At 40.8% G+C, this 21,042-nt stretch overlaps 1 protein-coding gene across 1 annotated transcript in view; it reads right to left on the bottom strand.

The window, feature by feature from the left end:
- The window catches only part of stab2 (stabilin 2), a 32,922-nt gene extending 16,351 nt beyond the window's left edge, over positions 1 to 16,571 (bottom strand). The window contains exons 1-30 of the mRNA XM_030777386.1: positions 16,467 to 16,571; positions 15,253 to 15,371; positions 14,883 to 15,001; positions 11,469 to 11,554; positions 10,851 to 10,917; positions 10,291 to 10,386; positions 10,038 to 10,160; positions 9,753 to 9,949; positions 8,933 to 9,063; positions 8,678 to 8,811; positions 8,124 to 8,203; positions 7,909 to 8,049; positions 7,402 to 7,545; positions 7,046 to 7,108; positions 6,834 to 6,950; positions 6,623 to 6,676; positions 5,116 to 5,196; positions 4,869 to 5,021; positions 4,055 to 4,114; positions 3,772 to 3,870; positions 3,517 to 3,603; positions 3,285 to 3,396; positions 2,847 to 3,027; positions 2,559 to 2,652; positions 1,851 to 2,009; positions 1,640 to 1,735; positions 1,379 to 1,474; positions 1,235 to 1,282; positions 778 to 914; positions 578 to 686 (exon numbers count right to left, since the gene is read on the bottom strand). Of these exons, the coding sequence (XP_030633246.1) occupies positions 578 to 686; positions 778 to 914; positions 1,235 to 1,282; positions 1,379 to 1,474; positions 1,640 to 1,735; positions 1,851 to 2,009; positions 2,559 to 2,652; positions 2,847 to 3,027; positions 3,285 to 3,396; positions 3,517 to 3,603; positions 3,772 to 3,870; positions 4,055 to 4,114; positions 4,869 to 5,021; positions 5,116 to 5,196; positions 6,623 to 6,676; positions 6,834 to 6,950; positions 7,046 to 7,108; positions 7,402 to 7,545; positions 7,909 to 8,049; positions 8,124 to 8,203; positions 8,678 to 8,811; positions 8,933 to 9,063; positions 9,753 to 9,949; positions 10,038 to 10,160; positions 10,291 to 10,386; positions 10,851 to 10,917; positions 11,469 to 11,554; positions 14,883 to 15,001; positions 15,253 to 15,371; positions 16,467 to 16,571 (3,288 nt within the window). The remainder of the gene's footprint in view (positions 1 to 577; positions 687 to 777; positions 915 to 1,234; positions 1,283 to 1,378; positions 1,475 to 1,639; positions 1,736 to 1,850; positions 2,010 to 2,558; positions 2,653 to 2,846; positions 3,028 to 3,284; positions 3,397 to 3,516; positions 3,604 to 3,771; positions 3,871 to 4,054; positions 4,115 to 4,868; positions 5,022 to 5,115; positions 5,197 to 6,622; positions 6,677 to 6,833; positions 6,951 to 7,045; positions 7,109 to 7,401; positions 7,546 to 7,908; positions 8,050 to 8,123; positions 8,204 to 8,677; positions 8,812 to 8,932; positions 9,064 to 9,752; positions 9,950 to 10,037; positions 10,161 to 10,290; positions 10,387 to 10,850; positions 10,918 to 11,468; positions 11,555 to 14,882; positions 15,002 to 15,252; positions 15,372 to 16,466) is intronic.
- Between the last annotated feature and the right edge of the window lie 4,471 nt (positions 16,572 to 21,042).

Genomic DNA, 21,042 nt, shown 5'->3' with positions numbered 1-21,042 from the left:
TTTCCTCTGGATGTTGTTTTGGGAAGCCCACACAGACTCCCTTTGTTTAAATAGGTGGTTCAGTAGTGGAGTCAGGTCATATTAGGGTTTAAAAATAAGCCATCTGTCTGGATACTGGATGTTAAAAACTTAATCAACAGTGTGTAAGTTATTCTTATGGTTAATTAGTCACTGGTTAACAGTATTTTTTTTTCCAGTACAACCAGTGCGTGTTTCTTTAGGTTGGCTCTGAGATGAGACTGTAATATCGTGACTAAAAGGTGTGAGAAGATCATGACGTGAATACAAATTTGACTTTTTCTTTTGTCCCAGTGATTCAAAAGTTAGCCTGAGGAGACATTACTCAATTAATTCACTATCAGTGTTTTAAAAGAGAGGCTACAATCCATAATTACATTATACGACACTGTGTCAACCTGTGAGTTCACATCGCTGACAAACATTCAGTTCATGCACTCAAACAGACTTTTTTTTTCTTTTTTTGGGAAAAAATCAAAAAGTCTTGTTATCCTCCAAATGTATACAAGACTGAATCAACCATTTACAGACATGAAACAAAAGAACCGGATTTCCCTACCTCATTTTTCCAGAACACAGGAAGTGTCTTCTTCAAAAAGGAGGTGAGCTGCAGGGTGGAGGAGGCACGTAAGTCAGTCAGGGAGAAGACTCCAGCAACAATGTGACACCTGAGGAGAAAAAGTGGAGAAAAGTCAGAACGATCAGAGAAAAGCAGAGCCCTCACAATACAGAGATTGCACAGCAGCGATGAATGTTCACCTGACAAGGCTTGGAAGATTACTGCTAGAAAGCCAGAAATCCTTGTCCTCCCGGGTCATTCTTTCAATTGCTTGCGCTGACGGGACAAAAACTGTGATGTTTTCAGTCTCGGCCAACATCTGAGAGAGGTCTGCTTTCTGAAGAACATTCCAGCACAATCAAAACACCACCAATAGTAAAGAAATAAAACAGTTACAAGAATGGCAACAACACTGGCAATTCATTCACTGATTCAACCTGAATTCATGCAAAGGTCTTTTTTTTTTTTTCAAAATGTTGTACTGCAGTGCTTTTGCTGAAAATGGACACGAAATTTAATTAAATCATCCCAAGAACAAATATATATATTTCTTTCTTAAATCCCAAAATAAATATATTTTAAAGGCCAATTTCAACATCCAAAATTGTTTTTTGGATTTTTCCTTTCAAGTTCAACTTTGTGTGAAGTCAAACTTACATTTACCCATCTGCTGAAATCTCCAATGTCAGGATCAGCAGCCAGCTCCTGTGACAACACAGAGGATTTAATGGACACAATCATGGGCTTTGGTGGAAGGTCTGATTTATCACCACGGTGTATTAGAACGTTCTTATCATGTACCTGTGCGACTGTGCCATAACACACTTTCCCATCTCCAGAGTAACCTTCTTCACACACACACTTCCATGCTCCTGCAGACTGATACTGACAGCTTGCCTGAGGGAAACATTAAAACTCCACCATTATGGCTGGTCTTAACTTTGAAGATATCAGTCTGTCTCATGAACTATTATTAAGTTACACTGTTGTTTGCACAAATATTATAAACTGTTTCTTTCTGTGTGTGTGTGTGTGTGTGTGTGTGTGTGTGTGTGTATTTACCAGATAATGACAGCCACCATTTCGCTCAACACATGGATTGATGGCCTCACATTCTTGTCCGTTGCCACGGTATCCACTCTTACATGCGCAATCACTCTGCAAGCCATGAATAAAATGCACTTATCCTCGATTTGTAAGACTGCAAGGCAGGAGAAGTATAGCTGGACGGACAGAAGGATGGATAGATGGATTGTGGTGTTGTCCCCAGTACCTGACCAGGGCCCACATAAATGCATGTGGCATTAGGGTGGCATCCTCCTCTAGACGGGTCCAGACAGTTGTTAATGGGTTGGCATTCATCTCCATCCTCCCTCCACCCACTCAGACACTGACATCTGTGTTTGCCGGGTCCTAACTTCACACATTTAGCCTGAGACACAAAGAAGACAGGAAGGTTAAGGCACTCATCCAGACACTGTTGGAACTGGTACGTTTGTAATTGTAATGTCTTTAATGTTTGTTAAGACATCATGCAAAGTAAAGATATTACCACTTATAAAGATATTGTGCATAGCTTATCCTGTGTGTATGGAAAAGCTATGATTAATATATGAACCTCTGTATTCACACTGTTACTTCAGGGACTGTATATCTTAAACTGTCATACCATTTGACAGTGGGATTGACGTGAAGAGTTCATTCATCTGCTCTACTGTTTTACTTTGACATATCTCATATCTGTAATGTACTAACTGTGAACAGTTGCCTGGGGAGCTTCACTCCGTTTCTTCCTTTCAACACCCTATTAAATTTTTTTTTAACTCATTAAGAGTGTCAGTGTGCTACTTTATCATCCAGATTTGAATTTGAGTCCACCTAGTGTCTACAACTCCCAACAATACATGTGTGTACTCACACGCATACATGTGTGCGCACACACATACACAAATGGACGCATGCTATATTGTGGCATTCTTACATTGACACTGCAGCCACCACGATGAGGCAAAGCACAGGGGTCAGTCTCCACACACATAAGCCCATCTCCTTGGAAACCAGGCTTACACACACACCTGCATCAACATTAAAGTAGACTTTGACAGGACTATTTGAGCTGTGCAATTTTGCTATGAAAAGACATCTTATCTATGTAGATACTGTCCCATTGTTTCCATTTGACAAAAACAATGGAAGGATTATCCCACTGCAGCCTGAATCTTGTCATAAAATGACAAGAAATTTGGATAGGTGTTCAATGCTCACTTACGTGACAGCACCTCCATTGTAGTCACAGTCAGCATGGGCATGGCAGTACTGCACATTAGGACCACAGGGCTCCACATGCCGCTCACAGAACTTCCCAGTAAAGCCTGGATTACAGGAACCTCGTTTACAGCTACCGTCAGATTCTGGCCTGTTGTCACACACGCCCTGAAGACAGCCACAGGCTATCAAGAGTGAGAGAGAGAGAGAGAGAGAGAGAGAATGTCAGACAGCATGACAAGAGTTAATATAAAAATATCTAGACTTTGTCTTGATGAGGAAATCAGATGAGATTATGTTTGTAATCTTTCAATCTGGCTCCTCTACCTTCTTTTTAAAAATATGCTGTATATATATTGTTTTTTCTTTTTTTTCTTCTTTTTTAGACAACTGGTGAAAAGCAGTGGAAGAGGGAGAGGTAAAGTGGAAAGTTCAAGTATACTTTTGTCACAGGCAGGTCCGTATTTTTCTGGGTTGGAACAGTACTGGCAGCGTGAGCCTTTAAAATTGGGCTCACAGACACAAGTTCCATTTCCCTCAATCCCATCAATACACTGAAAAACAGCAAAAGTCAAAGAGCAGTGAAGACATCAGAGAAGACATAGAGGACAGCAGGTGATTCAGGAGGAGAGGCAGATGAGTAGTGTGGAGGTTCTTAATACACTCTAACCTACCCGCCCATGAGACAAGCAGGGTGTGCTGAAACCCCCCGGACAGGGGGAACAGTTTGGTCCAAAAAAGCCCTTGCAGCAGATAGGTGTCTGTGTAAGTAGAGTGAGAGAAAGGACATATTATATAACTAAGCTATTGCATGATGATATGAGATCAATTTTGGCGATAAACCAGCAGTGTTCAAAACCAGGGAAAAATCTGGAACAGCTGATCCCAATCCTGCAGTAAAAAAACAAGAGTATTTGTGGAGTACTCACAGTCCATGTCCCGTTGCAGAGGAGAGAGCAGCCCCTGGTGACTGTACTGAAGCCCAGTGGAGTTCTCTCCATGAATACACAGCCCTGCTTGAAAGTGTTCTGGATGGGATAACGACAGCACTACCAGTTAAGGATTTACACACCAGCTTTGCTAAACAGCTGTACATTTCAGCTTTGCTAAATGGCTATATTGTAACAAATCCAGACATTGTCTTGATCTTGATTCTTGAGTGTCAATGTCTCCCCCTGTGACATATATATTAAGTCGGAGGATTCTGCTCACCAAAGATTCACCAGTTGGACACGTAGATTGAGTCACCTGTGCGCAGCCAACACATGGACCCTGGAGGTATGAGGAGAAAATTTGTTAATCCTTACATCAAAGTTCTATAAATATACTATCATTTTTATCACTATTCTTTGTAGACTTGTGAAGACAAGAACCTAAAGTGAATCAACACGAGAGCCGCTAATTATTTTAGCTTGGACGCTAATGTTTCATAGAGAATTCATCACTGTACTGTCCATCATAGACTCACTTATATAATTCCAAAGGGTGATCCACTGTTTATTAAGACTAAGGTTTATCTGCTCTCTGAGGTTAAGGTCAGAGTTTGGGCGAGGGATGAGTTTAGCGAAGGAACACTTACATCTTGTACTTGTTTTGTTATTAGCACTTTCATCCAGGTTGGTTTGAATTCCTTTTTTGTGCTCCTTTATTGAGTTTTTCTACAATAAGTGTTTGTCTCTGTGCAGTTTGGGGTTCACAGTATACACAATAGCTTCTTTTTCTGCTCTCTTTTTCTTCTCTACTTCATCTGTTACTTACATTCCTTTAATGTACTATACTAAAAAGAAGAATGAAAAAGAAGTTGAGAAAAATAATGTGACCCTATTTATTAACCAAATGACCACAATGACTCATGTGTGTGATATGAAATTCAAAGAGCACTTTCATTTTTGTGAATCTTTCATGATACGTGTCATGATATGTGAAGCATTTCCAATGACAACAGAGCACCGGGGAGCTGCTGCTCATGGAGCAGAAAGTTGGAGCAATTTATATAAATGAGTTCATGCAGAGGTCACATATTCACCATATATGTCCTTGACTCTGTGATGTCACACCTATGGGGCAAAACAGGCTCAATAGAGGATGGGATGAGAACTCCCTCTAACGAATAGAGACGTCCATTTTTTGCCTCAACATCCGCCTCCAGCACCGCTTCACCATTGACCAGAATGCGACCCTAAGCAAAATGAGTGGACAGCAGTGTGTTACATCCCAGTGTCATTTGCAGACGTCTTGCCTGATACAGATGATGTCTTTGCCTTTGTACTCACATTGTCAGTAAGGTTGAATGTCAAACCCTGATTGGCCATTGTCAGAACGGGTGGGTTGGACACAATGCTTACAACTTCCAGCTGAATTCAGAATCAAAAATGAAATCAAAAAGTGCCATTTTTATGCAACTCTTCCACAGTAACAGAGTACTTGTGTTCTTTTATTAATTATTCACAATGATTTTCACATTTTCAACACACCATGCCTGTCATCAATATGTTAGCCAAAGCAGCAGATTGCTTTGTAAATTGTCTATTTATCTCTAAACTTTAAACACATATGACAGAACAAGATACATTCACCAGTTGGTCTCTGAAAGTTTGTCTATTGCAAAACACTCAAACATCCAAACACTGAAAACACATCACAGGACCAAATAACTCTTTCATACAGCCATACTGTGTATCCTAGTAGTCAATCACTGAACAGTCATCAATTCTATCCATCAAAAAAAACCAAATAAACAAATGAGAAAACAAACTATTGTGCAAAAGTTACTGTTCTAATGGTTTACATGTTTGTGCTAACCATTAAGACCCCAGTTTCATTCAAAGTTACTGTTTTAATGATTTACGTGTTTGTGCTAACCATTAAGACCCCAGTTTCATTCAAAGTTACTGTTTTAATGGTTTACGTGTTTGTGCTAACCATTAAGACCCCAGTTTCATTCAAAGTTACTGTTTTAATGGTTTACGTGTTTGTGCTAACCATTAAGACCGCAGTTTCATTCAAAGTTACTGTTTTAATGGTTTACATGTTTTTGCTAACCATTAAGACCCCAGTTTCATTCAAAGTTACTGTTTTAATGGTTTACATGTTTGTGCTAACCATTAGTTAGTTTAGTTTAAGAGTTTAGTTTAAGAGTTTATTTGTCATATGTAGGTTAACACAGGGTCAGCGGTACAATGAAATGTGTGAAACGAGAGAAACAGGTCAACTCAGCAATAAGAGCACACTAGTCGTAAGAATAAGAGTACAGTAGGGGATTTAAATAAATAAAGAGTAAGACAGTAAGGAGTAGAAGAACAAAATAGGGGATTAAAAAAATAAGAGTAGGAGAATAAGGAGTTAACTAAGAAAAAAATAGAAAAGAGAGGTATGAGCAATGAACAATTAAGGTACAAGGAGGGTGCGCAATAAAAATAACAGAATATGAAATAGAATATGAAATATACACTATATACATGTGAAGGAGGCTAAAAATGAAAATTTAAAGTGGCGAGCGTGAACAACGGTATTGCACATGGGGGAGGTACAGCTTTATGTACCAGTGTAGTGTCAGTGCAGTATCATGTAAACATTGTGACCCCACTTTCATTCAAAGTTACTGCTTTAATGATTTACGTGTTTGTGCTAAACATTAAAACCCCACTTTCATTCAATTGATTGAGGCAATTGAGAGCTGAACTGTAATGTATGTAGTCATGATTTGCATATTCATGATTTATACACAACACAATAACCAGAGGACACAACACACACACACACATACACACACACACACACCTTAGCGGAGGCTACGACATGGTTTCGTAGAAGCTCCAGTAATTTTGTTTCTCCCTGAGAGATGGGAATAACAAGCAAAAGCAGTGAGTTCCTAGACACTCTGTCCAATATAAAAAGTAGTCAACAATTAGTGCAATATGTAAAATGCATAAAGTACATCAAAGAGAATACTGTTTTAGAGTAGAGTATTGTTTTGTTTGCTATGCTTTACCGCATCTGAAACCAGGTAGTCAAGGTAGCCTTCCTTCAGCGAGTCGAATGCAGAGTTTGTTGGGGCAAATAGCGTGTAAGGTCCTGCTTCATCTAAAACATTCTTCATACTGGTTTTCTGAACAACAGATTTCAGAGGTTGTGAGGATTTTTTTTTGTTACAGAGGCCCAAAATCCATGCTTTCCGACAGTGAAACTAAACAAATTCATTACCTGGAACAGTGCTTTTAACTTGGAGAATTTGCCATTGTCTGAAAGAATTTTCATCAGGTTCTCCTGTAGACAGTGGGAGAGATAAATAAGAAAAGAGTTTTTGTCATAGGTAAAATACTTCTACGATTCAATTAGGTGAATGATCAGAAATTCACACTACACCATGGGATAGAAGTTTCCACATTCATTTTATTATAAGCCTCAAATACATGTTAAGAAAGAAAGAAAGAAAGAAAGAAAGAAAGAAAGAAAGAAAGAAAGAAAGAAAGAAAAAGAAAGAAAGAAAGAAAGAAGGAAAATAGTGCAGCACTGAGAAAAATGATGTGGGCTGTGTACAGTGCTGAGGTCTGTCCCACCTCCCTCTGACTCATCACTGTAGGAGGAACACTGTCCATCATTTTATTAATGATATGGATCATCCCATTTGAAGCAATGATATCAGACTGCAAAATCCCTCCTTTTTTCCGACTGCCATGGATACGGATTTTCACCTGCCCGTCCTTCAGAGAAAAAACAAAGCAAAACTCATAATATATTATATATTTCATTGTTTTGATTATATTGAGTTGAACTGCTACATCATATTTGTTTGTTTGTTCAGAAGGTTTAATGTAGGACTGGTGAGGGAAAGGCATGTTAAACTACCCAGCACACACTGAATATATTACACACACGCATACGCATCGAAAGACACAAACGCATACCCTCCCTTTGACCTACAAAGAGCAGGTAGAGAAAAAGGGAGAAACAGGGTATCGTTTTTTCACACAAGTATCCTAAACTGTACTAATATATAGGCTGATTACAAAAATGAAGATTTTAGCTCTTTTATACTAGTTCCTGTTCTTTGCACTCTCTCTCACCTCCTCCACGGTCTCTGCAGATTTCCCAGTCAAAGTGTAGTACATGCCACTGCGCTTCAGTGTCTCTGCGGTCTTCTCTCCAGCAACCATGTGCAGTTTACACAGATAGTGGATCTGCTCATTTGCCAGCAGAGTCTTCACCTGTGACAGAATGTAGTTTTCAGTGTGTGTGTGTGTTGGTGTCTGTTGGTGTGTGTGTTGGTGTGTGAACTCACAGATCCTTTGAAACCTCTGTTGATTGGCACAAAGACAGTGAAGGGTCCGAGTGAGGTCAATGGCCAGGGCATGACTGACTCTGAAACATCAATGCACAATAGACAAAACTATTCAATGGAATAAACATGAACATTTGTATGTGTGAACAAGTGTGCGTGTGTCTGTCTGTCTGTGACCTTGCAATTAAGGGAGATTCAAATCTTTAGGTAGGTTAGACTCACATTGCCAAATGCAATATTGTGGCATATGTTGTATTTGAATGTTGTATTTTGTTGGTCTGGGGGAGATATCAAGGGGCTGTTTTCATTGGTACCTCAAAACACGAAAGACCAATCAGTGTTACCGGGGTTTAGGTTTGCTCTTTTGCATTCAAAGATCTGTCACAACCTTTACAGATTAATATTTAAACCAGTATACTTCATTTTGTAAGAAGGATGACCAGACAAAGCCTCAGAGACTTCAGTAGTGGGTTTAATGATACTGACTGCACGCATGCTTTATGTGATGATGTTGTTTGGCTGAGACTGACTTTGTTTCTGGAATTTTCTCTCACCAAACAAAGTGATGGCATTGGACAGCTGACTGGTCCACTTTCCGCCTGGTTCAGAGTTCAGCTCTTGCAGTCGCTGCAATATATTGCCAAAGCAAATCTTCCCGTTACCAAGGTAACCGTCATGACACCTGCACCTATAAAAGTTGGATGATGATTGAGTTATGAGTTTGAGAAATACAAATAAAACCAAGTGTCCCCCACATTCACACTCACACACACACACACACACACACAAACACATAGGGGCACACTTACTCCACTACCCCAGGTTCGACTGTAGTACAGTTGGCGTTCTTATGGCAAGAATCTGGTTTACACACATCTTTCAGACTGCAGCCCACTCCCGCCACCAGATTCTCAAAGCCACTGAGACACTCACAGTGAGACTGCAGACAAGGTCAAAAACAGCAAGGTAACGTGTTAAACACAGGATACGCTTCTCACATAAGACAGGCACAGAAGTCAGGAGTATGTGTCATTGTCTTAACTTTGACTTTAAAGTTAAGCTTTGCTGCCAGTAGGTTTGTGAGTGGTGTAAGAAGATAACAGAGGTAGGCTTGTTACTAAAAGAAGTGCTCAGATACACTAAAATAAGCATTACATTTCTCATCAATGCAATGTATTCAAAGCCCTGGATCACATTTTTATGAATAACAGGATTTGTATAATTTTGTATGATTTACATTGTGAACCAGCATAAACCCTTTATCTCTCTCTATAATAATGTCTATCACCTAACCATGGGTTATACATTTGATTTTCTTCAGAAATCAGGGGCATTCTGAGGAAAAGGATTGTGTCTAGCCAATTAGATGTAAAGAGAAATCAGGTTAGGTAAGTGATATTGCTCATGGCTTCTACACTGTGTTAATTCACATTGTTAATGAAAGTATTCTAAAAGTCATATTACTGGGATAAAGGGAAAACCACATCCATCTGGAAGCCTCTTATTCTGAATATAAGAAGATAGATCACACAAATGGACAAATGATCACATGGACTCTCTCTCTCTCTTTCTCTCGCTCTCTCTCTCTTTCACACACACACACGCGCACACACACACACTCACACATACCTTGCCAGGCCCATCATACAGGCAGCGTGTTGAATCAGCAGGGCAGCCCCCCAGCTGAGTTTGGCAGGGGTCTATGGGCATACAGACCACCCCGTCTCCACTGTAGCCATCATCACAGGTACAGGCGTGCTGATTGGGCCCAATATGAACACATGCCGCATGTGCATGACACACACTTCTCAAACATGGGTTAATTGCTGCAAACATCACAACAGCAAAAGTAATGATCAAGAGAGTTGGTCAATGCAATCTATATTGTCAAACGACATCAAAGCAAGAACTTACAAGTGCACTGAACTCCATCACCCTGGTAACCAGATTTGCACTTGCACACTAGCTGGCCTGATGGGAACTCCTCGATACAGCGAGCATTGGGTCCACAACCCAGGGCAGCACACCCTGGCAACTCTGAGACAGGGGCAGTCCTTTACTGAGATGATTATATACTTAATTATCCAAAACAAACAGACACACACACACACACTCTCTCTCTCTCTCTCTCTCTCTCTCTCTCTCACTCTCACTCTCTCACTCTTACCCTGGTCACAGTTAGCACCTGTGTAGCCTGAGAAGCATGTACATCTCCCATCCCCTCCCTTGCCACTGTTACAGAGTCCATGCTTACAGCTGCACACTGACAACCAGAGTCCAAATACCAAGATCAGATACTTCCAATAGCAAGATAGACAGACACTACATTAAAAAAGCCAGTGTCTTACAGCACAAACAGAGCCAAACAATAAATGGATTCAGTGTGGCCTATTGCTGACTGCACTGCAGCCAAGTTACGGATATTTAGATTTAAATATATTAAAGTTGTATTGTCTCCCTTAAATACATTATGACAGTACATATATGATTTCTGAATCGACACCAAATAATACATCTCACTATTGATTTAAAATCATAACCAAAAATGCACGTCTTATATACATTCATATGTGAAATTAGAAATCATAATGTTTCTCTTGTAGAAGTGATATTTTTGTATGGAGGCAGTCACATAAATGCCATGATTTGAGTGGCATTCTTGGTGCCTTGCGAGGGCCTTTATAATCTGGTGGGAGTAAGGGGGAGAAAGGGTTAAAAGTTCTCTACCTGAGCTGCAGGTGGGTCCATATCGATTCTCCTCACAACGCTCACATGCTGTTCCCTCAAAGCCTGGCTGTGAATGAGCAGAGACACACCAAACAACCACAATAACCTCAATTATCCCTAAGCTGAATACTCACACTTACGTAAATTATCAATAGTTAATTCAGTTATCGCTTTCTATCACTGTCTAGGTCACATTGCTCATGTGCAGTATGCTCATGAACTGTCACTCAGAGAGTGCTCAAGCCCACAGTCCTCTGGTGACCGGGCTGTTTCTTTAACTTACAACTACACCATCGCCATGAGCACACGACTGTCGTCAAACACTAAGTCAACACATCATTTTCACACCAATGAAACATCGGCAGGACCACTCCTCTTATCTGTCATATCATCTAAACACAAAATGACTTCATAAAAGAATAACAAAGGGTGAAAAAAGGGAGGTCTCACTTAAGTATCATATATGTTTGAGTAAGAAAAAAAAAACAAAACCTGCAAATTAATATAGAGGTAGACAACGAACTGATCCACTCATTAATTTGATGCTTAACGCTGTACTTTTGTGACACACAGGTTCTTAAATTAGCAAAAAAGAAATCCGTGCGTGTGTGAGCCCACCTTGCAGCTGCATGTTCCATTGCCCCCCATCCCATCAGAACAAACACCGTTATTACTGCAGGGGTTTTCTGCAGACTCTGGACATTCTACAGGGAGGAAAAAGAGAGACACAAAGAGAACGCTTTTGAGTGTCAGGCCATAATGTTATGCATGGCCCAAGGCACGTGGTAGAGTGTCATATGCTATACTGTGCTGTTGGTGAGGAAGTGAGTAAGCAGAGAATTGCGTTCTTCAAACAAGCTTGTCCTCCTCTGGTGACCACTATGGCTGTTCAGCCTTCCTCTGCTTTCCTCTCGTCTCTGGGTCAACACTTATCACTGATACCTTCTGTCAAGTCATTAATGGATGGGTTTCCTGCTCCTTCAACACACATACACGCACACAAATACACAGTTCACCTCGAAAACGGGTTCTCAGAAACAGTTCTCCAACAGTTCTCAGAAACGTCCTACATGTACATACACGTACATATTACAAGTACACACGCACGCACACATGCACAGACGCACACACACACACGCGCGCGCACACACACACACGCGCACACACATTAATCACAGCAGTGTGGAGTTGACAGATGACGGGAGGCTTCCTCTACTGTCAGCAGATTGTGAATTCTGTGCTTAACTGTTTCATTTCAACAAAACATGTCCCTGGTTCTTTTAGGCATTCCTTCAGTTGGTCTCAGATGAATGTGAACTATTATTAATGAAACGCTCATTACAGACACTGAAAGACAAGGTGCATACAAACAATATGAGGGAAAAGAGCAGAGAAGCCCTAACACAATGCCTAGGATAATCTTTTTTTTTTTTTTCAAATTTGTTTTCATATTTGAATGTTTAAGCAAAACAAAAACAAAACTGAACTGAGTTCAAAAAATGTATACCTAAAGGTTCCAAACTAAAAGGAACTAAAGTGGAACAAACTTAAAAAGACAAAATTTAATCAACACTGACAGCTAATTCAGAAGAGGGACTGAACTAAAAGGGGACTTTTGACTACGTGACCCAGGGACACTGGGACTTTGCTCATTATTTCAGGTTATTATTCTCCATATTGATTACCATTTTCACTTAATGTCTTTAGTAAATCTAGTCCATGTGTTTTACATTCAAATCTGTAGCAGTGACACATCCACTTCTAAAGCCAAATCTAATGTAGAACTATGGCCCATATATTACTAAAAACTAATCACAATAGCATGGCAACAGTACTTCTGGTAACATTTTAAGAGAATGGTTAATCCTACTGCTGAACTGTCAATAATAAAACATGCTTGCCACATACTTTATTATTGGATGGATGATTCCAAGGGCCCAGCACTGACAGGGGGCCCTCACAGAGCACTATTAATAACACTATTAAGGTTTGGGGGGCCCAATATTATATTCTTTCATAGGGTCCAAAATTTCCAGCAGCACCGCTGTGTCTCCCTAAAATATTACTTAAAAGAATTTCATGTCTCTACATGGAGGAATGAGGTTTGATTTCCTCACAGTATTTCATCTAGGCGTAACAAGCTCATTGCCAAACATGTACATAGGCCTACACTACCAGTTAGGTTATTGCCATGCGCAAGCCTCATTCATTTTTGTTAATTTTGTTTAGGTGACGTAGCATACAGCTTTTACCGTTAATGACTGTTATGGTTACGTCTTTTAATGTGTCAGTGCCATTGATTTAAGTTTCAAGTTTATTTAAAGCCCAATATCACTGTTTACAGGACAGCGCGCCCTAACTTAATCCTCATAGTGGGCAGAAGACAACTCCCCAGAAACCCAGGTGTAACAGCAATAACAGGGAAAATGGAAGATATCTTGAGAAGGACCACAGAGAGGGGAGACCCCTTCTTGGCCAGACAGGTGTGCATGAGGTGCCGACCCAGTTGACCCAGATACAACGTTGATTAAACTTTTCACCGGTCATCGATATTAACGGGCATCTGCTAGCCAATCAGAAATGAATATTCTCTGTGGCTATAGTATATTACAGGGTCTTGTACAACTTTCATAACACTTTTATACCATTTTTGTTTGTCCTTCATGAGCTAACGTAACACTGATTCCTTATCACCAAAGAGATCAGATTATCTCAAAGAGGGCATATGGAATAATACAGGAAGTCAAGCTGATAACATGAAAAACTGATATGACTCTTATTAACCTCACATCTGAGGGTCTAAGATGCCCTTGCTATCGCTCAGTCGAGCCTGACTGGGTAGGGGCAGATAAAGGAAATACTGGAAACGAGACCCCCACCGGTACTAGCCCCAGGGACTGCTGATCAGCACATTCCTGGAGGGCTGAAGCCCACGGTCACAGAGCCCTAACCGGGGGGAAGGAAGTCAGGAAGCTCCCTGTTCCAGTGGGGCTTGCTGTTTCCTCCAGGAATGCTTGCGCTGACACACAGTCACACTCATAAGCAAGTGCTGCTAGCATAAATGGGCTACACAAAAACATCACAATATGTAAACATATCCCCCACACAAACACATTGCAGTTAAACTGCATATATGTACACATAGACATTACAGATAACACAAAAGATCTGTTTGAGAAGAGAGGGTGTATATCCATGTGACGATTTATCGCGGCTATACATCCTATTTATACAAAAACATGACAGCATAGCCTACGCTGCTCCTCTGTACGTATGGCTGTTCTGAATGAGTTCAATTCTTACTCACAATTAGTTGGAGGTGCTGGACTGTTTTTCATGTGGAGTAATCGGCTTCTCTTCTGTTTTGAGTGTTGCGTATTTCGCTTGAAGCAACCTTTCGCAGGATGCGTTGGTCTTTCAGTATTACGACAAGGCTTTAAAGGCTTATCGACACTTAGACTGATTCAGTCATTTTCATCTTTGTCCCGGAGACATTGCTACAGCACACAACTTGTATGTGTGATGGATTCACACAGACCTTGGAGAAGATGGTTAACTGCTGTAACAAGTATACCAATATCTCAGCTGAACAGCTGAGTCACCAGCACATATCTGAGGCTTAAGGAGAGAAGGATACCTGCACAGCAGCATTTGTCTGTCTCACCTGCACCTCACTCAGCCCTCAGACCTCATTTCAAATCTGACTCACAGGACCAAGTGATGGTATTTCTAGTCAACTCAAACCACCAACCCTGGGAAAGGAGTCAGACAGCCTGGCAAATTAACCTAAGAATTACGCAAATAGCCTGGCATGCCTTTTCAGGTTCAGAGAGAGTGGTTTACCTGTGGCAGTGCCCTTGACTGGTTCACCTCCACAATACACATACAACCAAGCACAAGCATGATTTACCAGGTTTCACATGACACAATGTACATCAAGTCTATAAAACGTATCAAAATATTGCTGATCATGTCTCAGTATTTTATGTCTCATTGTTGACCTATTGTGAATACTTGTCTTGTTTTACTCACCAATGCAGTCTGTGCCCCAGTACCCTGGACAGCAGTTAGGCTCCATTACATCTTTGTAGCACTCATGGGAGCAGCCGCTGATGGTCAGAGCTACGCTTGCCATCGTATTGATGTGATAACTGTAAAATAACAGGACAAAGGTATCACTGCAGATCTACAAAATCACCCACAGCTGACCTTAGCTTAATGCCAGACCTGACCACAAACATGTAATTATGTAAATAAGTTCATTGAATCAGTGGGTATACAATGTTTCAGTTCTCTGAGAATGTGCTGGCAGTACAAACAAGACAGTTTGTAGCTTCCCTCCCAAAACACAAACACACAAATAATAACACACACACACACACACACACTCATATTAACACACCTGCAGTCTCTGTTAGAACTCTTCTTGCTGTATCCAGGGGGACAGGGCACAAGATAACTTATGGCACATGAGTGACACTCTGTCTTGGTCATGACCTGTATGGTCTTGTCACAGCGACCCTGCTCACATGGTCAGTGACACAGAAGACTCAGGTTAAAACCCCATTCATCTCTTTCCCAATCACATGGAGAACCAAGTGCATGCACAGTGTGAAATGTGTTCCCTTAAGCTCTTAAGTCTATAGTGCATATGAACTGACACTCACAGTGAATGTCTACTGATCAGCATGTCTGCATTATAATCACATTTGAAACCATGAGCAGAAATGTACCATAGCAAAAATCATGCATCTCCTGTGTTGCTTCCCTAAAAAACATTTGGAATTATATTATATGACAATAAGACTCCTTGATCTAAACTTGCTGCCAGAAATTCTGACCACTGCAATTTCCTACTAATTTCTTTCTGTTGTAGCTGCCTGTCAGGTTTAAATGGATTTTTTAAGGTATGATAGATTGTACAGTTAAGAATGAATTACAGAGTTGACTGTACTACACTGTTCATTGCCTATGTTCTCACACTTAGCATTAGAACTAATGATCGGCTGCCATTCTGTGCTATTCTGTACCATTCTGTTTTTCTGTGCCCTGCTACTGAATGTAAACAGGAAATGGTGAAGGGAGAGAGACAGAAAGAGAGAGAGAGAGAGAGAGAGAGAGAGAGAGAGAGAGAGAGAATGTTTAATTGGTACTACTGAGACTGGTCCTATCTGATCAAACCAGACTGTGCCTTCCTGCAGTACGCACTGTACACGCTGCAAATCCTCATCTGTTGTTAGACCTTTCTCACTAAGGACATTCAGTTTTGAACTAAAGAAGAAAGAAATTGGGATGTTTGTACTGAAGCCCAAAAAAATTCCATGTCTTTATAGCACCAACAGTCAGTGAAGCATTACACTTCAGTGTTTTGGCAGGTGAATACAATCTATAAAGTCAGCCTGCCTGAATGACTTATCACATTCATTTTCCCTCGGATCAAGTGAAAAAGCTTAAACCAGTGATGCCTCCTGGAACTGTGAACAGCCTGCCAGACACTAGATATATGTGAACAAAAACAAAGAGACTTACAGAATAACTTTAGGTACATGAGTGTTTATATGGTTTATATGTTTTTGAGTGCATGTCTGTGGGTGTGTGTTTGTTTGTTTATCTCACCTTTCTGGTAGTGCTGGCCACAGACTGCATTTCTGTCCCCGGAAGAGTCAGCAACAGCATCACAAACGCTAAAGTCCCACACAGAGGGTTCAACATGAGCTCCATGACTCTGGTCCCTCACTATCTTTCTCTTCTTTTCTTCCCTGGTCTCTCGGACTGGGCTTTGACCGTTCATTTCGTGCACTCTGCCTTTTTTAACACCCCCTCCCCACACGCCCTCCTCCCCTCTCTTTCCTGTTCCAGAGAGGCAAAGAGAGGTCCACCTGTCAGACCGACCCAACTCAGGATCTTCAGCGTTATCTTTAACAACTAGCAGGAGAGAATCAAAGGCTTAAGGGTTTTTTTCTTTTTCATATCTCTGTGAACATTCATTGGAAAAAAATAAACTACTGAGCACTAGATTCAGACTGTGAAAAAGGAGAAGGTTTAGCAGAGGTGAAGAAAGAGTTGGTAACAGTTGCGCAACTGCAAAAATATCCACATTTAACAAAATCCAAACAGCCAAAGCTAGTTTCAGCAGCTCTGGTGATCTGACTTTAACCCCGATGCTTCATTTCAAGCAAGTTTGGATTCCAGATTTGAAATTTGGAAAACTTGAATCGCAGAGACCTGGATATTTTCTTGTGAAGTATGTGTGTGTGTGTGTGTGTGCATGTGTGTGTGTGTGTGTGTGTGTGTGTGTGTGTGTGTGTGTGTGTGTGTGTGTGTGTGTGTGTGTGTGTGTGTGCATGTGTGTGAGCGTGTGTGTGCATGTGCATGTGTGTGTGTGTGTGTGCGTGCATGTGTGTGCGTGCGTGTGTGTGTGTTAGGGACAGGAGGGTCAGTGGGGCTGCTGTGTTGGAAAAAAGAGAAAGCTGAGAGAAAGAGAGGGAGAAAGACAGAAAGAAAATCAGAGACAATAGAATAGCAGGATGTCCTGGGCCATAAATAAGTGGTCCCGTCTGTGTAAAATGCCTTTTCTTCTGTCCCTTCACACATGTTTCCTGCACATTCTGCCATGTCATGTCTTTCAGGTTCACATGTTTTCCACCAAATTGTGTGTGTGTTAGTGTGTGAGTGTGTGTGTGTGCGTGTGTGTGTGTGTAAGAGAGAGAGAGAAAGAGATAGAGAGAGAGAGAGACAGAGAGAGAGAGAGAGAGAGAGAGAGGGGAAGAGGAACTCACTTCCAACTGGCATTCTCTGTCACAGTGATGATACACAACACAGAATATACACATGTAATTTTTTGTTATAAGAACTGATTTTGCGTGTGCACACATACATCCAGATTTGAAATTTGGAAAACTTGAATCGCAGAGACCTGGATATTTTCTTGTGAAGTATGTGTGTGTGTGCGTGTGTGCATGTGTGCATGTGTGCATGTGTGTGTATGTGTGTGTGTATGTGTGTGTGTATGTATGTGCTGAGAACAGTCCAGTACAGAAGTCAGAAGTCAAACTCAAAGATAAACAGTCAAATGTCATCTCAAAATGAGGAGGACACTGATATATGTGAAAAATATTGCTTTCTTAAATAGTTCTTCTTCCCAGGGCTGAAGGAGTCAAATGATCTGTGATAAAATAACATAACATTTTAATCTAGACTAAGACATTTGCACGTGGCTCCACTGGCAAAATGTGGGATATAAACAAATGATTACCTTTCTATGTTGTAATCCACATGATACTACTGTTTCTGTCTAGTGAGGGCGTTAAAAACCATTTGATACAAAGCATTCTTCTGGGATTAGTTCAATATCTTTAGCATATTTGTTTGAGCTGAAAGAAGTTATCATAGCTTTACCACATTGCCATGAGATTGTTTTGTTCTCTTTCTTTTTATTTATCTGTTTTGATCCTTAAAATCTAGCTTATGCTACTTGAGCAAATGATGCCTCTGGACCCCACAATAATGAGACCCTTTGTCAGAAATTCTTTAGTGACAAGTATGAACATTTATACAATGAACAGAACACCACAGCAGAGCACAGAGCAGCAGTAATACAACCTTCACAACCAGTCTCTCTTCATGTGAGTTACAAGAGTCCTTTGCGTGCTTTTCATCACATTCTCACTGTGTAGTAATTCACCAATCATCATCATCATGGTAAGCAACCACTACCTCTTCATCACCATCATCATTCTCAGACTGGCTCTCCTCAACCTACTCATGGTTTTACATAGATATGCCATCAGCATGGTCGCTCACTGTTTTACAGACACGTCACACCATGTGACTGCATCTGCATCTTTGTCAGGGACACAGTCAAATGTTTTGGTGAATGAAGACAGAGAGATATGAAGTTTATGCAAGTCTCATCTCAATAATAGGGTGACTGGCTTCAGCTGTATAATTACCAGTGCTGCTTCCTAAGTGTAATAACACAGATGCTTTACTGTGATAAACACATTAACCCACTGATGAATTAATTGAAAAAAGTGCATTTCAGGAAACCATGTATGAAGTTGAGAAATACAGTTTCGGGCAACTGCCTGAATCTGTTACCGTTACAATAGCAAGCAAGGCATTGTTTATGTTCCTCTCATGTGTCCTAACTAGGTCTATGTGTTTTGAGCTTGGTAGTGCATGAGTTTTCATGTGAAATTATGGTGAGAAAACCTATTTGACTGCCTATTTGTTGAACAACCATCCGGGCTTGCTGCCTTGCACAGCAGTGCCGCTGGTGGGTTTAGGTTAGTATGGGCTAAAAAGGTGGTTAGCTCCTCCTTTGTTTTCTGGCCTGGGAGAGGTGACATTTGAACAATTACAGTTCCCTTATTCCTGTCGGTTCTTCTGCGTGCTGTTGACCAGGTCACCCATAGAAGCTGAGAGTGTTCGAGGGATGGAAGGATGGTAGGAGCCTGGGGGAGCAGCATGTAAAGAAGCAAAATGTCTATAAATGATTCAAATGCATTCACACAGTGTAGTATTTACAAACCAGTAGTAGTCAGATACAAGCTTTTCCTAAAGTGTGCAAAGCCTTCATAAATTCTCAATAGAAAAAAAAAATCAGAAAATCAGAAAAAAAGACTGACTTTAAAAATGCATAAATGAAACACTATTTCTTTTTTCATAGACACCTCCATGGTGAAAGTCCAGCTTTTATCTGTGTGTATATTTCCAGCTGAGACTCAGAGTGAAAGGCGAGGGAGGCTGGTCTGTGTGTGAGACTGATGTGGGACTGGAGCAGAGGGAGAACTGTGGGTCTGTGTGTGAGGCGTCGGCCACGGTTGTGCCTTTCTTCTTCTGACAGCTGATCTCTGCACGATGGTGGTCTTCATTTCCCTCCTTTGACTGTTACACTGCCTTGCCAAGACCCATCTACAACCTCATCATACGCTTCCTTCCCAGCAAACAGGTGGGAGACTTGGCTGTATACCTACCGCTGCATTCCAAAACAAGTTTAGTGTTCTGTTCATCATGGGCTGAGGCTGGATGGTGAGGGGTAGAAACCTGAACCTTTGTCAGTTGTTCATATTCAAACTGTACGCAGAAAGCAGATGGAGGAAAAATGTCAGTGCAATTACCAACTCTGACCACAGGGTGAAGCTTTTGGTATATAAAACTCTAGTGCAAGCACTGGCATATAACAAAGACCTTTTTGATGTTTCATGTGATGGTTGAGATCAAGACTCAGGATCTGATCTTGTTTTATTGGATAGACTTGCCATGAGGGAATTACTAGCCTTGTGTAGAGCAATGAGAGTCTGACATAGTGAAGAATTTGAACTGGTGTCTCCGTCTGCCTGTGTCTCTCTGTCTGCCTCTTCCTTGACCCTGCTCACAGTTTTGTGTGTGAAAGAGATTCTATTCTATAGACGACAGCCTCAAAGCTTTCAGTGTTGCTACGACAACCAGTGATGCAACCCAACAGATGCTGAGTGTGCTACTTGCACCTCATGATATATGGTGTAGTGATAAATGGTGTATATGTAGTCACTGAAAAAAATTTACAGTAAACCCAAAAACATAAAGCTCCAGTGCTCTAAAACCACAGGCAAGATATGTCCATCATGCTCCAACCTGGTAAAATTGTGTCAGGGGGTAATTGGTTTGCATGTACTCATCTGCTTTGAAGGAGCACGGCCATATGTTACATCTTCTCCATACTGTGACCTGATATGTTAAAGGGAAGGTTGTTCTGTCCTATCTAGTTTTGCGGATGCAACCAATTCATTTTTGTGTTGTTCTCCATGTTAAATGCTTGGCTCTCATGTGATCCTTAATCAATGGTGAGTTTTTTACTTCTAGCACTTTATAACTACCAGTTGACAGCACAAACCAGGTACTGTTTGTTCTGCACCAATATAATGTGATAAGCTGGGGTGACAGTTAAGTCATACTCCTGCTTCTCTTCATATTATTATACCACAATTAGTGAGATGGGATTGAGGATACTCCTTGTAATTCTGTTGGAGACAGATAGATGGAGACAGAATCCAGCATCGGTGACATCTTTGTTTTACTGGGCATTTGCTCTAGAGTGACATTTTTCTTAGACAACAGATGGACAAAGTGACCTTCCAGTTATCTGGACAAAGTGACCTTCCAGTTATTCTAACTAAAGAATAAATAAATGTAATGTATGGTTCAGTAG

This window comes from Chanos chanos, chromosome 1 (assembly GCF_902362185.1).
Source record: "Chanos chanos chromosome 1, fChaCha1.1, whole genome shotgun sequence".
Classification (NCBI taxonomy): Eukaryota; Metazoa; Chordata; class Actinopteri; order Gonorynchiformes; family Chanidae; genus Chanos; species Chanos chanos.
The sequence above is the reverse complement of the archived record's forward strand: the minus strand, read 5'-3'. Positions and strand labels throughout refer to the sequence as shown.